This window comes from Nicotiana tomentosiformis, chromosome 4, assembly GCF_000390325.3.
Source record: "Nicotiana tomentosiformis chromosome 4, ASM39032v3, whole genome shotgun sequence".
In the NCBI taxonomy this organism is placed as follows: domain Eukaryota; kingdom Viridiplantae; phylum Streptophyta; class Magnoliopsida; order Solanales; family Solanaceae; genus Nicotiana; species Nicotiana tomentosiformis.
In genome coordinates, this window is record NC_090815.1 from 84,870,077 (window position 1) to 84,885,839 (window position 15,763).

General features: G+C 36.4%; 1 protein-coding gene across 9 annotated transcripts; it reads left to right on the plus strand.

The window, feature by feature from the left end:
- Positions 1 to 2,078: 2,078 nt before the first annotated feature.
- Positions 2,079 to 12,544, plus strand: LOC104094878 (probable GTP-binding protein OBGM, mitochondrial). 9 transcript variants are annotated; one of them, XM_070199950.1, is made up of 9 exons: positions 2,079 to 2,251; positions 4,863 to 5,230; positions 5,956 to 6,164; positions 6,268 to 6,376; positions 7,693 to 7,775; positions 7,911 to 7,973; positions 8,067 to 9,290; positions 11,277 to 11,323; positions 12,267 to 12,544. In XM_070199950.1, exons 3-9 carry the CDS (start codon positions 6,039 to 6,041, stop codon positions 12,352 to 12,354), a joined length of 1,740 nt encoding a protein of 579 aa, XP_070056051.1. In that variant the 5' UTR covers positions 2,079 to 2,251; positions 4,863 to 5,230; positions 5,956 to 6,038; the 3' UTR covers positions 12,355 to 12,544. The 9 variants fall into 9 exon arrangements, with proteins under 9 accessions (XP_070056051.1, XP_070056043.1, XP_070056049.1 ...); XM_070199942.1 differs by lacking the exons at positions 11,277 to 11,323; positions 12,267 to 12,544 and having other exon boundaries at positions 8,067 to 9,479; XM_070199948.1 differs by lacking the exons at positions 11,277 to 11,323; positions 12,267 to 12,544 and having other exon boundaries at positions 2,094 to 2,251; positions 5,953 to 6,164; positions 8,067 to 9,479.
- Positions 12,545 to 15,763: the final 3,219 nt, after the last annotated feature.

Genomic DNA, 15,763 nt, shown 5'->3' on the forward strand with positions numbered 1-15,763 from the left:
ATCCCACCCTCTTCGCTGCCATGTGTGCTTTGAGCGGCCGATCGAACATCCCTACGGACACTGCCCCTCGGGATCGACGACCAAATTTGCGTTGATGGCTACATGCGAACTGACGTCAACCGGATCTACAGCTGGAACTCCATCGAGATCGACCGGAGGTACGTCGTTCCCTGGTGCTATGTTGTCATTCTCGCCGTGGTGGCCAGAATCATTGTCAACGTGAAAGGGTGCCGATAGTGAGTTCGACATTTTGATCCAGGAATCAAAAATACTCCAAAGAACAAGTGTAAAATAGTGTGTGTTATGAAAGTTTGCACCAAATAATCACTATTATCCTTATCCCCACGGTGGGCGCCAAACTGTTTACCCTAAAAAATGGATAACAATTGAATTTATACGTGGTTTTAAGGATACGTGATATAACTTGGCACAAATTAAGAAGACAGATTAATATTGAAATTGACAATAGAAGAATAAATGCAAACCACACGTATCGAATTGCTTTGGCCCTCGAATTTGACCACCTTCGAACCAAAGATGTTTCAACTGAAGTATGAACAGGCTAATAGAGTAACAAGATAATAAAAGCTAGAAAATGTCAGTATATTACTTTATGTTGCGTTGATATGATGTGTTTTACAAATGATCCGACCCCCTTTATATAGTAGGGGTGTCCTACTTTTGGTACAATTCTATATAAGGTAAAAATCCTATGATTTGCTAATTATTCGGCCCCTCCTTAATACGCGCCGAGATTTTCGCCATGATTTACAACCGATCGCGGATACTTCGTCTTTCTGTTATCCAGCTTGGCAAATTTCTCTCGATCTCGCCTGGTCTCGATTTTGCCTGGTCCCGGGGTTGGACCTCACCTTGATTCGATATAATTTGCGGTCGAACCCTAACCGATCATATTCCAGTCTCGATTGGTCGCATAAGAGGCGAGCCCGGTTTTAACCGTATACATTTTGCCTTATGATAGTCCTTCTCAGCAAAAGAAGTAGCAATGATTATTGTTATAACTTGAATTATTGTTATACTCCATATTAGTGTTTATTATTACCATATCTTGCTATATACAGCTTTGATTTCTAATAGTGATATTAATTGTTGCATAAAGTACTCTGTCTTGGTGAAGTTAACCGTACTTGTAAGCAAACTTGAAATGCACTATGAATAACAGGTACTTATAATTATCATTAAGTGAAAAAAATAAGGTGTAAACATTCATTTTAATTGTCTATATATAAAGCTTAGTTAAATCCAATTTATTAAAATAAAGATGAGGTAAGCAGTCAAATAAAACAAAGAATGCTACAAGACTGAAACATGACAACTGATGCGCTATGCACTCAATCACTACGCACAAATACTGAGTATAGCGCATATATTACTTGCGCTATATTTTGATGGGGTAACTGCCCGTTAAGGTATAACGCATGTTTTAGATGCGTTATACATAATATGATCCTCAATATTTTTTTTCATCTATTTTTGTCTTTTGAGTGAAAATTTATAATATTTTAGTTCCGGATTCTATTTTAACTAGAGTTACATTATTTCTTCATGACACGATTGCACAAATAAATGCGATCACCCGTATAACCCATTGCTTTATTCCTTTCCTTTTATGTCTACTGAAAAAGTTACAGCCCGCACCTTCCTAGCCTGTCTAACAAATTTGGATAATTTGATTTCAGAAAAAGAACTTATCCATTTTTATTTGATTATTCCCGGTGATAATGAACAAAGAAAGGACTAGTAATAAAGTCATTCCAAGACTTTGATGCGCAACTTAACATATATAAGATATTCATCAGACATCTTATACAAATAGAGCTTATAAAATTAGTAAATAACTTGTTAAACTCATTATTTATTATTATTTACATTCCCTTTCTTCCCCGTTATACTTTTTCGTAGTATTGATAATTTTCTCTTCTTGTTAGGCTTTTTAAATACAATCAAATATTGTGATGGAGCGGTACGTACTATTCCATTATTAATTAAAGTTCTCAAATTCAAGTCGGGCATATAAAGTCGTTTTTGAAAGATACGATTACCGACTTGACTCTCTTAAGTTACTAACACACAACACAAACGCACTTCACACTCACAACACCACACGATAACACTCACACACCCGCACACACAAGTCACAAAAAGGGACACAAAAACGCTGTTGCTGCGCAACCTGCCAGCGCCGAATTGTTTTTTATTTCTTCTCCAACCATCATTCTCACGAGATCAGGTATATTTTTATCTAGTTCTCTCTTCTCCTCTTCTCTTCCTCTCCCTTGTAGTACTTTTGTTTTCTTTTTCTCTGGTTCTTTTATGTGGAGTTGAGAGCACAAACTGTGCAGTTGTTGTTGGCTGATTGATATGCAAGTATGATTATTTAAACTATAATTCCCATTAAGTTGGGAGGGTAGTTCAATTACGTTCTGTATTCAAAGAGCTTGGTTAAAGTTCCGCCTGCAACCTGTTCGATGAATTGTCTGAGAGAGGATTTTATTTTCCGGTCAAGTCTGAGTAACCGAGCGCTACTAGGAGTTGATTGGGAGTAAGTTTGGGGTTTCTAGGTACGTTATGGGCTGCTTGGTCAGCTTTCTTGAGCCACGACTGTGATAGGGAGTCTTTTGAAGTTGAATTGTCGTTTTCAAAATTTATTCTTATGAATTGTGTGAAAGGATTTTTGTTTACCCTCAAAATCGGATAACAATTGAATTTGTTAGTGGTTACAAGGATATGTGAATTAACTTGATACAAAACGATAGATTAGATTGTAATTAAAATAAATAGCGATAAAATAAACTGCAAACCACATAAATTGGATGATTTCAATTTTAAGAATGCCAGCCACCCTTGAGTTGAATATACTTTTATTGACAGAAAAAATATCAAAGAGTAGGAGCTTGGAAAATGTATTGCTTATGAGCGTATGTTACAATGTATTTTATGGATTGTCAAGTCCTCTTTATATTTTGAGGGAGACCTACCCTTTAGGGTATTATTTAATTGTACTATAAAAATATAAGTCCTTGATTTTGGAAGACCGTTGGTTCCCTTTTCCGTGATTTCTGCCATAATGACTGGTTAATGGCGAGAATTACGGACCCTTATTGGATGAGTTGACAAAGCTTTCTTCGAGACCGTTAGAAACAGGACCGGTTATGCCTTCGGCAAACTCGAAGGCAAACCTGATGGTTTCGATGGCTAATTTCGATAGTGCTTTGGGTTCGATCATAATCATCGTGTGCCGATCTCGGTTAGTGGTGTTAGTCGTCAGATCGATCTTTGAGCTCGACTTCACCCGATCATAGATATTTCGACCCTGGCCTAATCAAGGAGTTCGGAAGCTCGATCGAATATCGAACTCGGTTTTACCCGTATACAATTTTCTTGCGTAAGAGGAGACTATTCGCTGGTGAGTCTGAGTAACCGAACGATACTAGGAGATGTGAAGAAGTAAGTGTGGGGTACTTTCGATTGGTTTTAAAGCGTTTGCTTTTATTGTCCGAGCTATAGCTTAAACCTGTGAAAGTCCTTAATATGCTATTTTCTATGGTTGAATTGTTCTACATTGACCGAAAATGATGTGTGGGAAAGCTTTAATTGGTGCTGACTTGTGTCTTGATCAACTGTTGTCGCGCTTCAATTTTCGAGTTACATTAGCTGTCAAATTGTGCCCTCTCTTACTATCTGTAGCTGGTGAATATTCTTAGTTGAAAAAGAAAATTACATCAACACATGAAAATGGAATAGAAGGTAGTCTGAATGTAGATGGTTGTGCAGGAGAAATTGGTTTATTTTGTGCAAGTCTCTGTTCTTGTGCGTCTTAGAGTCGAACATTTTCTTCTTTAGGCTGATTTTTTTTTTCTTTGGCTACAAGAGTGGGTTGCTCTAGTGGTGAGCACCCTCCACTTCCAACCAAGAGGTTGTGAGTTCGAGTCACCCCAAGAGCAAGGTGGGGAGTTCTTGGAGGGAGGGAGCCGAGGGTCTATCGGAAACAGCCTCTCTACCATAGGGTAGGGGTAAGGTCTGCGTACAAACTATTCTCTCCAGACCCCACTAGTGAGATTATACTGGGTTGTTATTGTTGTTGTTGTTGTTGTTGTTGGCTACAAGATTCTGGTTTGCACTGCTAAATGGAGGAATTGTTGCTTGCTTATTTTCGATAGTTGTGATGTTAAAACTCTGTCCAAAGAACCTGCAAAATCTGATTTTATGGTTTTAAAAGAGAATCCATTGTTAGAAATGTTATTTTTGAGGGAAGTTGGATTCAAAGAGGCTTGTGATGAATATTTTAACGTACTTAGATGATAATGTTTTATCTGAAATGGAAAGAAAGCTGTAAGTTTTTTGAAGCTGATTTCGAATGCCAATGGGACGGGTTTCCTGAAAGTCCTTGAAACTGTGACTATCTTTGGAGGCTACATATATAGTAAATTTGAAAGACATATTATTGGTTGCTAATTTTTTGCTTATTCTTTAAAATAAAATACGGTTCCTTTGCCTATTGCATAAAAGTTAAATCATAAATACAATTGATTAATAGACCATGATGAATAGAAGCAAACAGTAGACCAATTATGCTTTGAGCTCATATAAGTTAGCTGCTGTAATCAGATTGCATTCTTCAACTACTGCAATTGGGAGAAGAATAAGAACTTGCAGAGTAGCAAGAAGACGAAAAAGCAGCATCTGTGCGTAATTTATTCTCTAACTAAAAAAAAGGGTAGTCCGGAACTCCCGCTACGTGTAATTTATGCTCTGACCAAACTTTAAATATTAGATATGTTTTAAATAAATGCCCTAGAAGTGGCTACTTTAAATACTGAATAATATGTTTTAAATACCAGCTCTAAAAATGGCTATTGGTGCACTTAGCCCCAAAATTTAGAGACTTGGTAGGGCTAAGATTTGACAGAAGCGAGGAGCATGTCTTTTGAACCGAAGCGAAGGAAAATTGACGGTGAACCTCCACGCAGGGCTATCATTCCACCACCTAAGAGAAAAGCAACAACCTCTAGCGTGGTGATTGCAGAACAAACAAGCAGCTTCACTAATCTCAGGCTACAACAGGCTAAGAATTCAGCACTAGCTCAAGCACAACAAGACGGCTGCACTGGCAATTTTAGGATCTTTGATTCTCCTTTTGGGAATTTTCTTGTACCTGTAGTTCCAACTCGTGCTGAACTGGGTGGATAATCCATGCTTTTATGTGAAGGTAACTTTTGTTTATGTCCATTCTTTTGCCGCTTTTAATTTGGTATTGTTAATACCTACTCCTTAGTTAAAACATCATTGTTTGGTACATGTTTGATGAAATTCTCGAAAGAAATTGGGATCTTCTCTTAATATTCTAGGTTCCCCATGTCCATGTGGTTTAGAAACAACATGGGTTCTTCTGTGTAAAACTAAATAAAAGCAAAATGAGTATTGTTGAATTATTCATGCAATTGAATTGACTACTTTAAAGTTAATAACTATGGCATAAATATTTTCTACATAAATGGAAGACGGAACACTTAGCTCTAGAATGGTTTAGAAGATCTTTTCTATGCTCTGGCTTGAATAGTCTACATTTTATGCAGTTTGTTGTCATATATTCATTAGGAACTGCATATTTAGCGGCTCTCACGCCAAAGTATCAGGGTGTCTATCACTCATTTGCTAATTATATTTAGTTTCGATTTGGCTTCTTGAAAAATTTACAGAAATAGTTTATTCGATGAAGACATTCATTTTTGCCAAATTTCGTGTGTGTTACATCCCCCACCCCCCCCCCCCCTTTTTTTTTTTTTTTTGGATGGAGATGGATTATTTTATCTTCTTTGAATACCTAAGCTGAGCTGCCTTGAGTTTCTCTTTATTATCTTGATTGGAGGTTAAATCTATCACTTGCATAAATTTTAGATATTTCTTGCATTTTGCTGTCGCTCATGCTAGCAGGTGATGAAATCATAGAACCAGAACTGACTTTTTCATAGTGTGGAACCTCGGAAACTTGGACGATTACAGAGTAAAACAGGGATATGTCATTTAGCCAGAAGGTCCTCTACTTAAAGACTTTGCAAAGATGCTTGCGGTCTCCATGGTTAACCCAAACTTATTCTTTCTCAGACATTGTTCACAAGAAAACAAAGCTTGCTCCTCTACAGGTTCTTCATGCTTCCACTTCTCTCCCTCTACAAGTACTGCTTTAGATATACATACTCTTATATCCCAGTATCCATTTGTCCGTTTATACAAGTTTCCTTACAGGAAAGGAGAATGATAGATCGCTTTCGCATATGGGCCAAAGGAGGTGATGGTGGCAGCGGTTGTACCAGTATTCGTCGTAGTCGACATGATCGCCGTGGCACACCTGACGGTATGTTCTCTAATCAGTTCATACCTCATGGGTGGTGGGGAGACAATATGTAACTAGTTGACTGCCATCTTCCATCTTTGCATCATTTTCTTTCCCCTAATTGAAGTTTTATGTCCAATTTTATTATCATTCATCTCTTGCATGCTCTTTTTCTCCTTCAATTTTTCTCCGTTAAAACATTGCTTGGCTGTGCATTTCGTCCCTTGGTTCTTCATAAGATCTTTGGTTTAACTATTATCTTTTACTTGACATGTTTGAAATACACAAGACATACTCACCGACTGAATTAACAATTAAGATACTATCAACGAAATCAAGACACTCACTAACTTAATGGTAAATGATAAAAGTTAGACATCCAATACGTCAGATATCTAACCTGAATTTAAGATATCAACTATTTACCAGTAAAGTTTGAACCAAAAACCAACCATTCCTGCGGCTTTAGTCCCAAGACTAATTACTTCATCCGTTGGTCGGATGCCTGAAGTACTTTTTTGTAGCAAAAATTCAATAAACAAAGAAAACCAATTATTTGTATAGTTAGAATTCTCCACATCCCCAAATATAGAAAGAAAAATAAAGAGAAACTCTTACACCATAATTGAAAAATTAGCTGTGCTTTGTTTACTTGCCTTGAGATTGGGATGTTAACCTGACAGATGTAGAAGAGTAATTTAGTCTAATCTGCTTTATGCAAGATGCTATAGTTAAAACTTTTATGAGGCCGGGGATTGAGAAAACTGAAGGATGGGTTTATAATGAGCTGAAAATTGCAACTTTGAGTCTTAGTGGAGAATCTTATGATTCGGGGTAATTTGGTATGCAACTGAAACCCCTCTAAAATTCTAGTCATTCAGGGAGGTGGAAATTGCAACTTTCTGTGTCATCGTTTGAAGCGCACACTTCTTTCGAGCACATGATTGAGTCGCTTGTTCATAATTTCACTTCACTTCTGCCATCCTCCATCTCTGTGCGTTCCCCTTGGACTTCACTCCTGAAACAATTACCCTCACGTCGCATCGCTTCATTGATGTAAGCCATGACTTATAATAACACTGGCTTAAAGAATGACTTTTCAATGTTGACCTCCTAGTTAAGTTGCTCCACCTTTTTTTCCAGTAAATTTTCCCAAAAGGTTTATTTGCGCATTATCTTCCAAGTCTATCCTTTGTTGTTTCTTATTTTCTTTTAATTTTCTTCGTACAACACCTTTTGTAAGTAACTCATTTAAGATATGCAAACAAGCTTGATTTGCTATAGTGACCACTTGTAGGATTTTCTCTCTTCTTACCTCATTTTTGTACTGGATGCAGGTGGGAATGGTGGAAGGGGTGGTGACGTGATATTAGAATGTTCCCCTGCAGTCTGGGATTTGAGTGGTCTGCAGCATCACACAGTGTGTTTTCTTTCCTACTGCATGATGTCTGTCGCACACTTAACTTCTTTATTAATTGGATTGTCCCTGTCATTTGATTGATATATGTGTGGCATTTTGCATCCTAGTTACCTAATTGTTTGTGACATGTTTCAGAATGCAAAGAGAGGCGGAAATGGGTCTTCCAAAAATATGATAGGAAGTAGAGGAGCTGACAAGGTTAACTTTTGTCTCTCTCTTCATCTTCAGTCTTTGGCTCCATTTTCGTTTTTTAATCAAACTTAAATTAAGGACGGCTTGCTTGTGTGGTAGGTGATCCAAGTTCCTGTAGGTACTGTAATTCATCTAGTAGAGGGCGAACTTCCATCTGCAGTTGAGAAGAGTTCAAGTTCTGAGTTGGACCCTTGGGAGCTTCCAGGTACAGTTGATATTGATTCGTCAGAGTTTTCTACACAATCAGTTTCGGCGTACCAAACAAGTTCAAAGGTTGAGAAGAGAGCCAAATCAAGTGGACGTCGAGCTTCTGGTGGTGAAGAATCCACTACAGCAAAGAGAAGAAATTGTGCTTTGCCAATCAATTCTCGCACGAAACATTCACTTTCTAGAGGCAAATTCGAAAGTGATGATGATGATTTGAGCAATTGGGAGGAAGAAAGCTGTGGACAAATGGAAGATCAAGATGGTGATGATGCTATGGGAACAGAATGTGAAGATGAGTTGGAAGAAACTGAACATATAGAATATGATGTGGCAGAGTTAACAGAACAAGGCCAACGAATAGTTGTTGCTCGTGGAGGGGAGGGTGGCTTAGGAAATCTGTCTAAGGGGAAAGCATCAAAGATGATGCAAAAGGGAGCCAGTTCTGATGATGAAGTATCTGATGATTATGATCATGCATCACTAAGTGCTGGCTTGCCTGGCTCTGAGGCGGTCCTTGTGCTAGAACTAAAGAGCATTGCTGATATAGGTCTTATTGGGATGCCAAATGCCGGCAAAAGTACCCTCCTTGGAGCATTATCAAAGGCTAAACCTACTGTAGGTGATTATGCGTTCACAACGTTGAGGCCGAACTTAGGCAACTTAAATTATTACGATTTTTCTTTAACTGTAGCTGACATCCCGGGACTCATAAGAGGAGCCCATGAAAATCGTGGGCTTGGGCATGCTTTCCTTCGGCACATAGAACGAACAAAAGTTCTAGCATACGTGGTAGACTTGGCTGCAGGATTGGGCGATAACAAGGGAATACCACCATGGGAGCAGCTAAATGACTTGGTTTTGGAACTCGAGTACTATCGAGAGGGTTTGACCGATCGACCATCCTTAGTGGTGGCTAACAAAATCGACGAAGATGGGGCTGAAGAGGTCTATAAAGAGCTAAAACACAGGGTGTCTGGTGTGCCCATTTTCCCAATTAGTGCAGTCCTAGAGGAAGGAGTACCAGAACTGAAAGATGGTCTAAGGATGCTTATCAGTGGTGAACAATCAAACAGACTACAACTAAATGGTGTAGTTCTTCATCAGGATTCTGCTTTTGTGAGCATCTAAGCTACATCATTAGGATATCTGCTTCAGTATACTTTCCCTTGAAAATGTAATACCTTTGTTTTACCACAATGCCATAGCAATTTTCTGCGGAGGAGGTAATTTTCTTCCTGATTTGGAATTATGTTGCGTATTTTTGATTAGCACGTTATGAATAAACAATTATTAGTTTCATTTTCAGATTTCTCAAGGGAGTTGAATCTATCGAAAGACGGTTTCTTATAGGTAAGCAATGGAGTCATACTTATTAACGTTCAAATTATATAGTTGAAACTTTCGAAAGGTGGTTTCTTATGGTAAGCAATAACACTTCATAACGTTTAAATTATATGTAAATAACTTAATATTATAGTCCATGTCATGTAGCCAATCAGATTAGCAAATTGTAGTTGTGGTAGTAAGAAATAGTGATATGCTTCTTCTTTCGTAAAAGATATGTATTCTCCAAAAGCAAAAGGGAATTGATGATTGATGAAATACCATCTTGAATGGCTGAAAATAGAAGTATAAAAAGGAAATCTATTATGGGTATCTTATAGTCATCTCAAGAGTCTTTTACCCCTCTTTTTAATGCGTACTATTTTGTGTTCAAGCTCTTGTAAGTATTTTTGTTATTGGATTGAAGCGATAAATAGCTGAAGTAGTAAGGTCACTTTGTTATATTTTTTAAGTATTTGATCGTAATAACAATCACTGAGTAATTATGTCAAATTAATAATTCGTTTAGGTTTCTGTAATCGTTAAAATCTAGAAACTCTTTGTTAAGTTCCTACTACTATCAAATGAGATGATATTGAAGAATATAACAAAGACGCTTTCCCTCTGGTTGTTTTTTGCGTAAATTTCAAGATTCTAAAAACTCTAAAACGCAATACTTTGGAATATGATTGAGACAGAAAATTGATATGTTCTTGTCGATGCCTTTGAGCAATTAATCAATCGAATAAAATAATTGGTCTATCCTATTCAAACACAAATAACATCAGATAAAAATATGTTAAAGTCACTTTGGAGAAGTTTCCCAAAAAAAGATACCAATCGGATAATGTTTTTAATAGGTTAGAGCGAAAAAAGTCTATAAATCCTAGATTATGTCGTTGTTGAGAGTTGAAAATTTCACCTTAAAAAGATAATCCGAATTCCTATAAATCCTTATAATTTTAGTAAAAATAACTAAAATGCTCTTCAACATTAGCGGTATTTAACGAACATAAAAGAACCTATAAGGGTACCTAACTGAATCCCAAACATTACTATGTTGAAAGTCATATTTATTCCTAAACGTAGCTAAAGGACTAATTAATAGTTATTGCATCCAAAATTAATTAAGGGATACACGTTTACTTTATCCTTTACATAATTTAATCAATACCTTAGAAATGTCAACTATTGTAGGATGATCAATTCTCATTTCCTTAATTAAGATTAAGACTAAAAAAATAAAATAAACTCAATGGCAACTAGCTTCATGCCTTTCTCCTCTAACGAGATATTTCAGACATTATTAAACACTTATTTACAAATTCTACCATGATTTTGTCAACTTGTCACGCAAACAATTACCTATTTTGTCCTCCTTTTCCCTCTATAAAAAAACCCCACCCTATGATTCACTTTTCAACACAACTACACCAAGAACTTGCTTTAGTGATTAAACTTTCTTTTTCAACAAATCTCCCAACAACAAATTAAGAAAACATGTCTTGCAGCGGAGGAAACTGTGGCTGTGGATCTGGCTGCAAATGCGGCAGTGGCGGAGGGTAAGTGTTTTGAATATAGATTTTGTGTCAATATGGCAAATACTAAAGTTCATCTGCAAATACTGATTTACTTCTCAGTATCTAAACTTTAATATTTGAAATGCCGATAAGTCGTCTCGTACGTATAATTAATATACTTGATTAAAGTTATAGTAAAAGCAAATTGTGACTTGTGTTTTTATGATATTGTAGATGTGGGATGTACCCAGACTTGGAGAAGTCCACTACCTTTACCACCATTGAGGGTGTTGCTCCCATGAACAAGTACGTCTAATTTTATATTTCCTTTCTCTCTATCCTTTTTGGTTTAGATATATTAGTAGTTTGCGGTGAAAATAAGGTCGAAAAAGTTATTAAAATTTGAAATTAGGAGGTTTTACCTTATAATTTAACATGTTATTGTAGATTGCTTGACTCAATGCTATTGATTTTATTTATCTGCATCTTCTTTAAGGCCCCGTTTGTCCATAAATCAAAAATGTTTATGTCCATGAAATTTTGCTAGTTTTTGAAAAAATTTCTAAAATGAGTTTTTCAAAATCAAAATTTTCAGAATTTTTTTTCCCCACTCACAAAATTACAATATTTTTTCAAGTGAAATACATATCCAAACATAATTTTAAATTCCAAATATAATTTTTCAATTTAACTCCAAATACTACTTTTTTCAAAAATTACAATGTTTATGTCCAAACACCTACAAAGTTATCTGCTTAGCAGAGCCACAATATCAACTTGATGACATTTGGATTTTAGAATGATGATTTCAAATATTAATACCTTTTAATATGTGTATATATTTAATAAATTTCTTGACACAAATACATTATTTGAGCCATAGGCGGATCTAGGATTTTCAGTACATGGGAATAAGGAGGAATAAATGTATTAATCAGGAATTGATCCTTCTTCCTCTTGGTAAATAACTCAACCTTTAGCCAAGTGTACCATTCAACCTTCTTGAAGCATGAGTGTCAACAGTTAATATTATACTAATTTTAGAAAATATCTAATTTTGATGAGAGACTATGAGTTCACTTGCCCCATAAATCTTTCCTATAAATACGCCCATGGTTTGAACAAAAACTATTAGGTTAGACCAAACTTGTGGCTTCTACTGTCTGTCCCTGTTGCTTAGTGTATAGAATTAATTAAATTAAACTCAGACTACAATACTAAAAAAGATTACTTGAAATATATATTGCAGCTTTGTGGAATCAGGAGAGAAAGCAGCAGAAGGAGGAAATGGGTGCAAGTGTGGATCAAACTGCACCTGTGACCCTTGCAATTGTTAAGATAATCCCACTCCAAAAACTGCATTGTGTCTCTGTATTAAATGTGTTTTCTAAAAGTTATTGTAATTAATAACAATAAAACTACAACCATGGAACAGATCATGATCAGTTCTTAGGTTTGTGTGTTGCTGCTGTGACGTGGCTTTTCTGTTTGTTGTCAATATACTATATAAGTTTGTTTGTGTCTTTATTAATTGCCTGTGAAGTCTCTTACTCTATTTCTTTCGCACCTTAATTTATATATTTTCCATCTGCTCATTAAATTTTTATACTTGGTTATATATTAAAACTAAGTGCTATATTGGACGCGAAAATTAATTTGCTTTAGTCTCTCTGCTATACCGGCCATGGATGATTGTACTTTTGGTTCATCAATCATCTAAACACGATACATTTAACTATTCATTTGTGGAATTTGCAAATAAATCACGACTCATGTTCCCGTGCTGTCTTTTCTAGAGGGGATTTGTCTCTCTCATACTTTTCTAAAGGGTAAAGGTTAAAAAAATACACAAAGGATAACGGATAAAAAATACCCCTAAATTATGCGAAATAGAACAATTTTATCATCAATTAAAATAGTGTCTCGTTTCTACCCATGACCATTTGCCTTTATGGAAAACGACAGCAGCTAAAGGGTAAATTTAGACCATGAACTCTCGCGGTAGCTTTATGCATCCTTTTATATGTAACTACGTATTATTAGGTTGAGATCAGATGTTTGTCTACTAATTTTGTTTTCAATATAAATAATACTTGCACAACCTATAGAATAATCTATCTAATAGTATTATTTTATACCAAATCGATAACGTAAAATAAGAACATTTACCTTAGTAATACAAATGTCCGAAAAAATTACCGTTTAAATTAATTTAGTCATCTTACCCTTAAATTAAGGCTCCTTACTTTAATTACTTAAAGTATTTTTTTTTTTGAAATAAAAACATGATAGCTTAACCATTTTTAAACAAATAAATTTAAGCAGAAGTCAATTACTGAAATAAAGTGCGGAAGATCACAACAACCGAATCATCACAATACATCCATGAATCTGGTGTCATAAGTGCACGAGCTACTAGAATAATACAAAAAAATATCTGAATAAAATTCAAGCTGTTTGAAAGATAATACACAGCTAAGGTAAGATAGAAGGGGACTTCAAAACTGCGAACGCTGTGCAGTTATACCTCAAGTCTCCTTTGAGTAGCTGAATCCGAGCACGTCTATGGTACGCCGCTAGGACCAACTCCAAAATCTGCACAAGAAGTACAGAGTGTAGTATGAGTACAACCGACCCCATGTACTCCGTAAGTGTCGAGCCTAACCTCGACGAAGTAGTGACGAAGCTATGACAAGACAAGTACGTAAATAACCTGTACACGTATATACAAATACGAAGCAACAATAAAATAATAAATAACACTTTATAAATTTGGGAGGGAACATGCGAAGGGGAATGATATAATAATCTCAGCAGGAGAAGTATTACTTAGCGGCCAATTAATTCATCAACAATAAAATGAGCAACTGATAATATGAAAATGGCACGGCACCACCCTTCGTGCTTTTACTCTCATTCCTCCCATAAACTGATAAATAAATAATAATAATAATAATTGGCACGACATCACCCTTCGTGCTTTTACTCTCTTTTGGTACGGCATCACCCTTCGTGCTTTTACACTCTCTGAAAATGACACGGCATCACCCTTCGTGCTTTTACTATCAAAAATGACACGGTAACACCCTTCGTGCTTTTACACTCTTTCTCACCATGACAATGATAGAATGAATAATAAAAATGGTACGGCATCACCCTTCGTGCTTTTACACTCTTCCTTCCCATGAAAATAATAATATAAATTCGGAAGAGTATTTAAATGCGGGGATATATACTTATAATTCAATTCAATACCAGAATATCGACTTCACCTTCCAGAATATTCAACAATAATTCAACTAACAATAATCCCATGAAAATGATCAAATAAACATTAATAATTTAAGCAGGAATATCTTAATTAAGTATGTAATTATTCACAATAAACAGATTTCACCCGCATGCTTTGACTCATAAGTACTCGTCACCTTACATATACGTTGTACCCGCAAATTAAATCACGTAGCAAATAGACAAATAAGTCATATTCCCTCAAGTCAAGGTTAATCACGACACTTACCTCGCTTTACAACCAAATTCAAGAATCCAATAAATCATTGCCTCGCGAATTCATGTCCGAAATCCTCAAATCTAGTCATAAACAATTCAATATACTCAATACAAATTATAGGAATTAATTCCATATGAATTTACTATTTTTCCGGATTAAAATTCGAAATTCATCTCAAAAATTGACAGTGGGGCCCACGTCTCGAATCTAAAAAAAAACTCATAAAATTCGAACACCCGTTCTGATACGAGTTCAACCATATAAAAATCATCGAATTTCGACATCGGATTGACCTTCAAATCTTAATTTTACATTTTTGAAAGATTTGATAAATATATAATTTTTCTTCCATAAATTCACGGATTCATGATGTAAATGAGTATGGAATCATAAAATATAATCAATATAGAATAAGGAACACTTACCCCAATATTTTTCCGTAAAAATCGCCCAAATATTGCCTTACCCAAGCTCAAAATCGTGAATAATGAAAAATGGGGCGAGATCCCATTTCTAGAACTTAAGTTCTGTTGTCCAGGTTTTTACTCATTGTGATCACGGGAATCCGTTCGCGATAGTGTAGAACAATTTCTGCCCAGGTCCATTTTACTCTTCGCGATCGTGGGAATGGCTTCGCGATCGCGAAGCACAAATTGCACGGGCTGCCAATTTGCACTATGCGAACGCGATATCCCATACGCGAACGCGAAGCATAACCCCGCAAACTTCGCGATCGCGGACCGCTTCATGCGTACGCAAAGAACAAATTTGAGTGCCCCAGCTTATGCCTCATTTCCTCTTCGCGGACGCGATCAACTCTACGCGTTCGCGGTGCACTTGGAGATAACCTTCCGCGATCGCGTGCCTATCTTCGCGAACGCGAAGGGTAAAAATCACGGCTCACAATTTTCTCTTCGCGATCGCAGGAATGGCTTCGCGATCGCGAAGCGATGACAGCTGAAGCTCAAAAACCAGATTTTTTCAAAGTTCAAAAGGTCCGTAGGCTATCCGAAACTCACCCGAGCCCTGGGGCTCTAAACCATATATGCACATCGGTCCAAAAACTTAATACGAACTCGCTCGCGCAATTAAAACACCAAAATAACACTTAGAACTACGAATCGGACACCAAATCAAATGAAAATTTTAAGAAAACTTTAGAATTTCTATTTTAATAATCGGACGTCCGAATCACGTCAAACCAGCTCCGTTTCTCACCAAATTTGGCAAACAAG

Excerpts from the sequence above, each read along its gene's own strand:
- LOC104094878 (XM_070199950.1), top strand. The coding sequence starts at position 6,039 with ATGTCATTTAGCCAGAAGGTCCTCTACTTAAAGACTTTGCAAAGATGC. Across the intron at positions 6,165-6,267 it reads CAAAGCTTGCTCCTCTACAG|GAAAGGAGAATGATAGATCG; the intron begins GTTCTTCATGCT and ends GTTTCCTTACAG. Across the intron at positions 7,974-8,066 it reads GAAGTAGAGGAGCTGACAAG|GTGATCCAAGTTCCTGTAGG; the intron begins GTTAACTTTTGT and ends CTTGTGTGGTAG.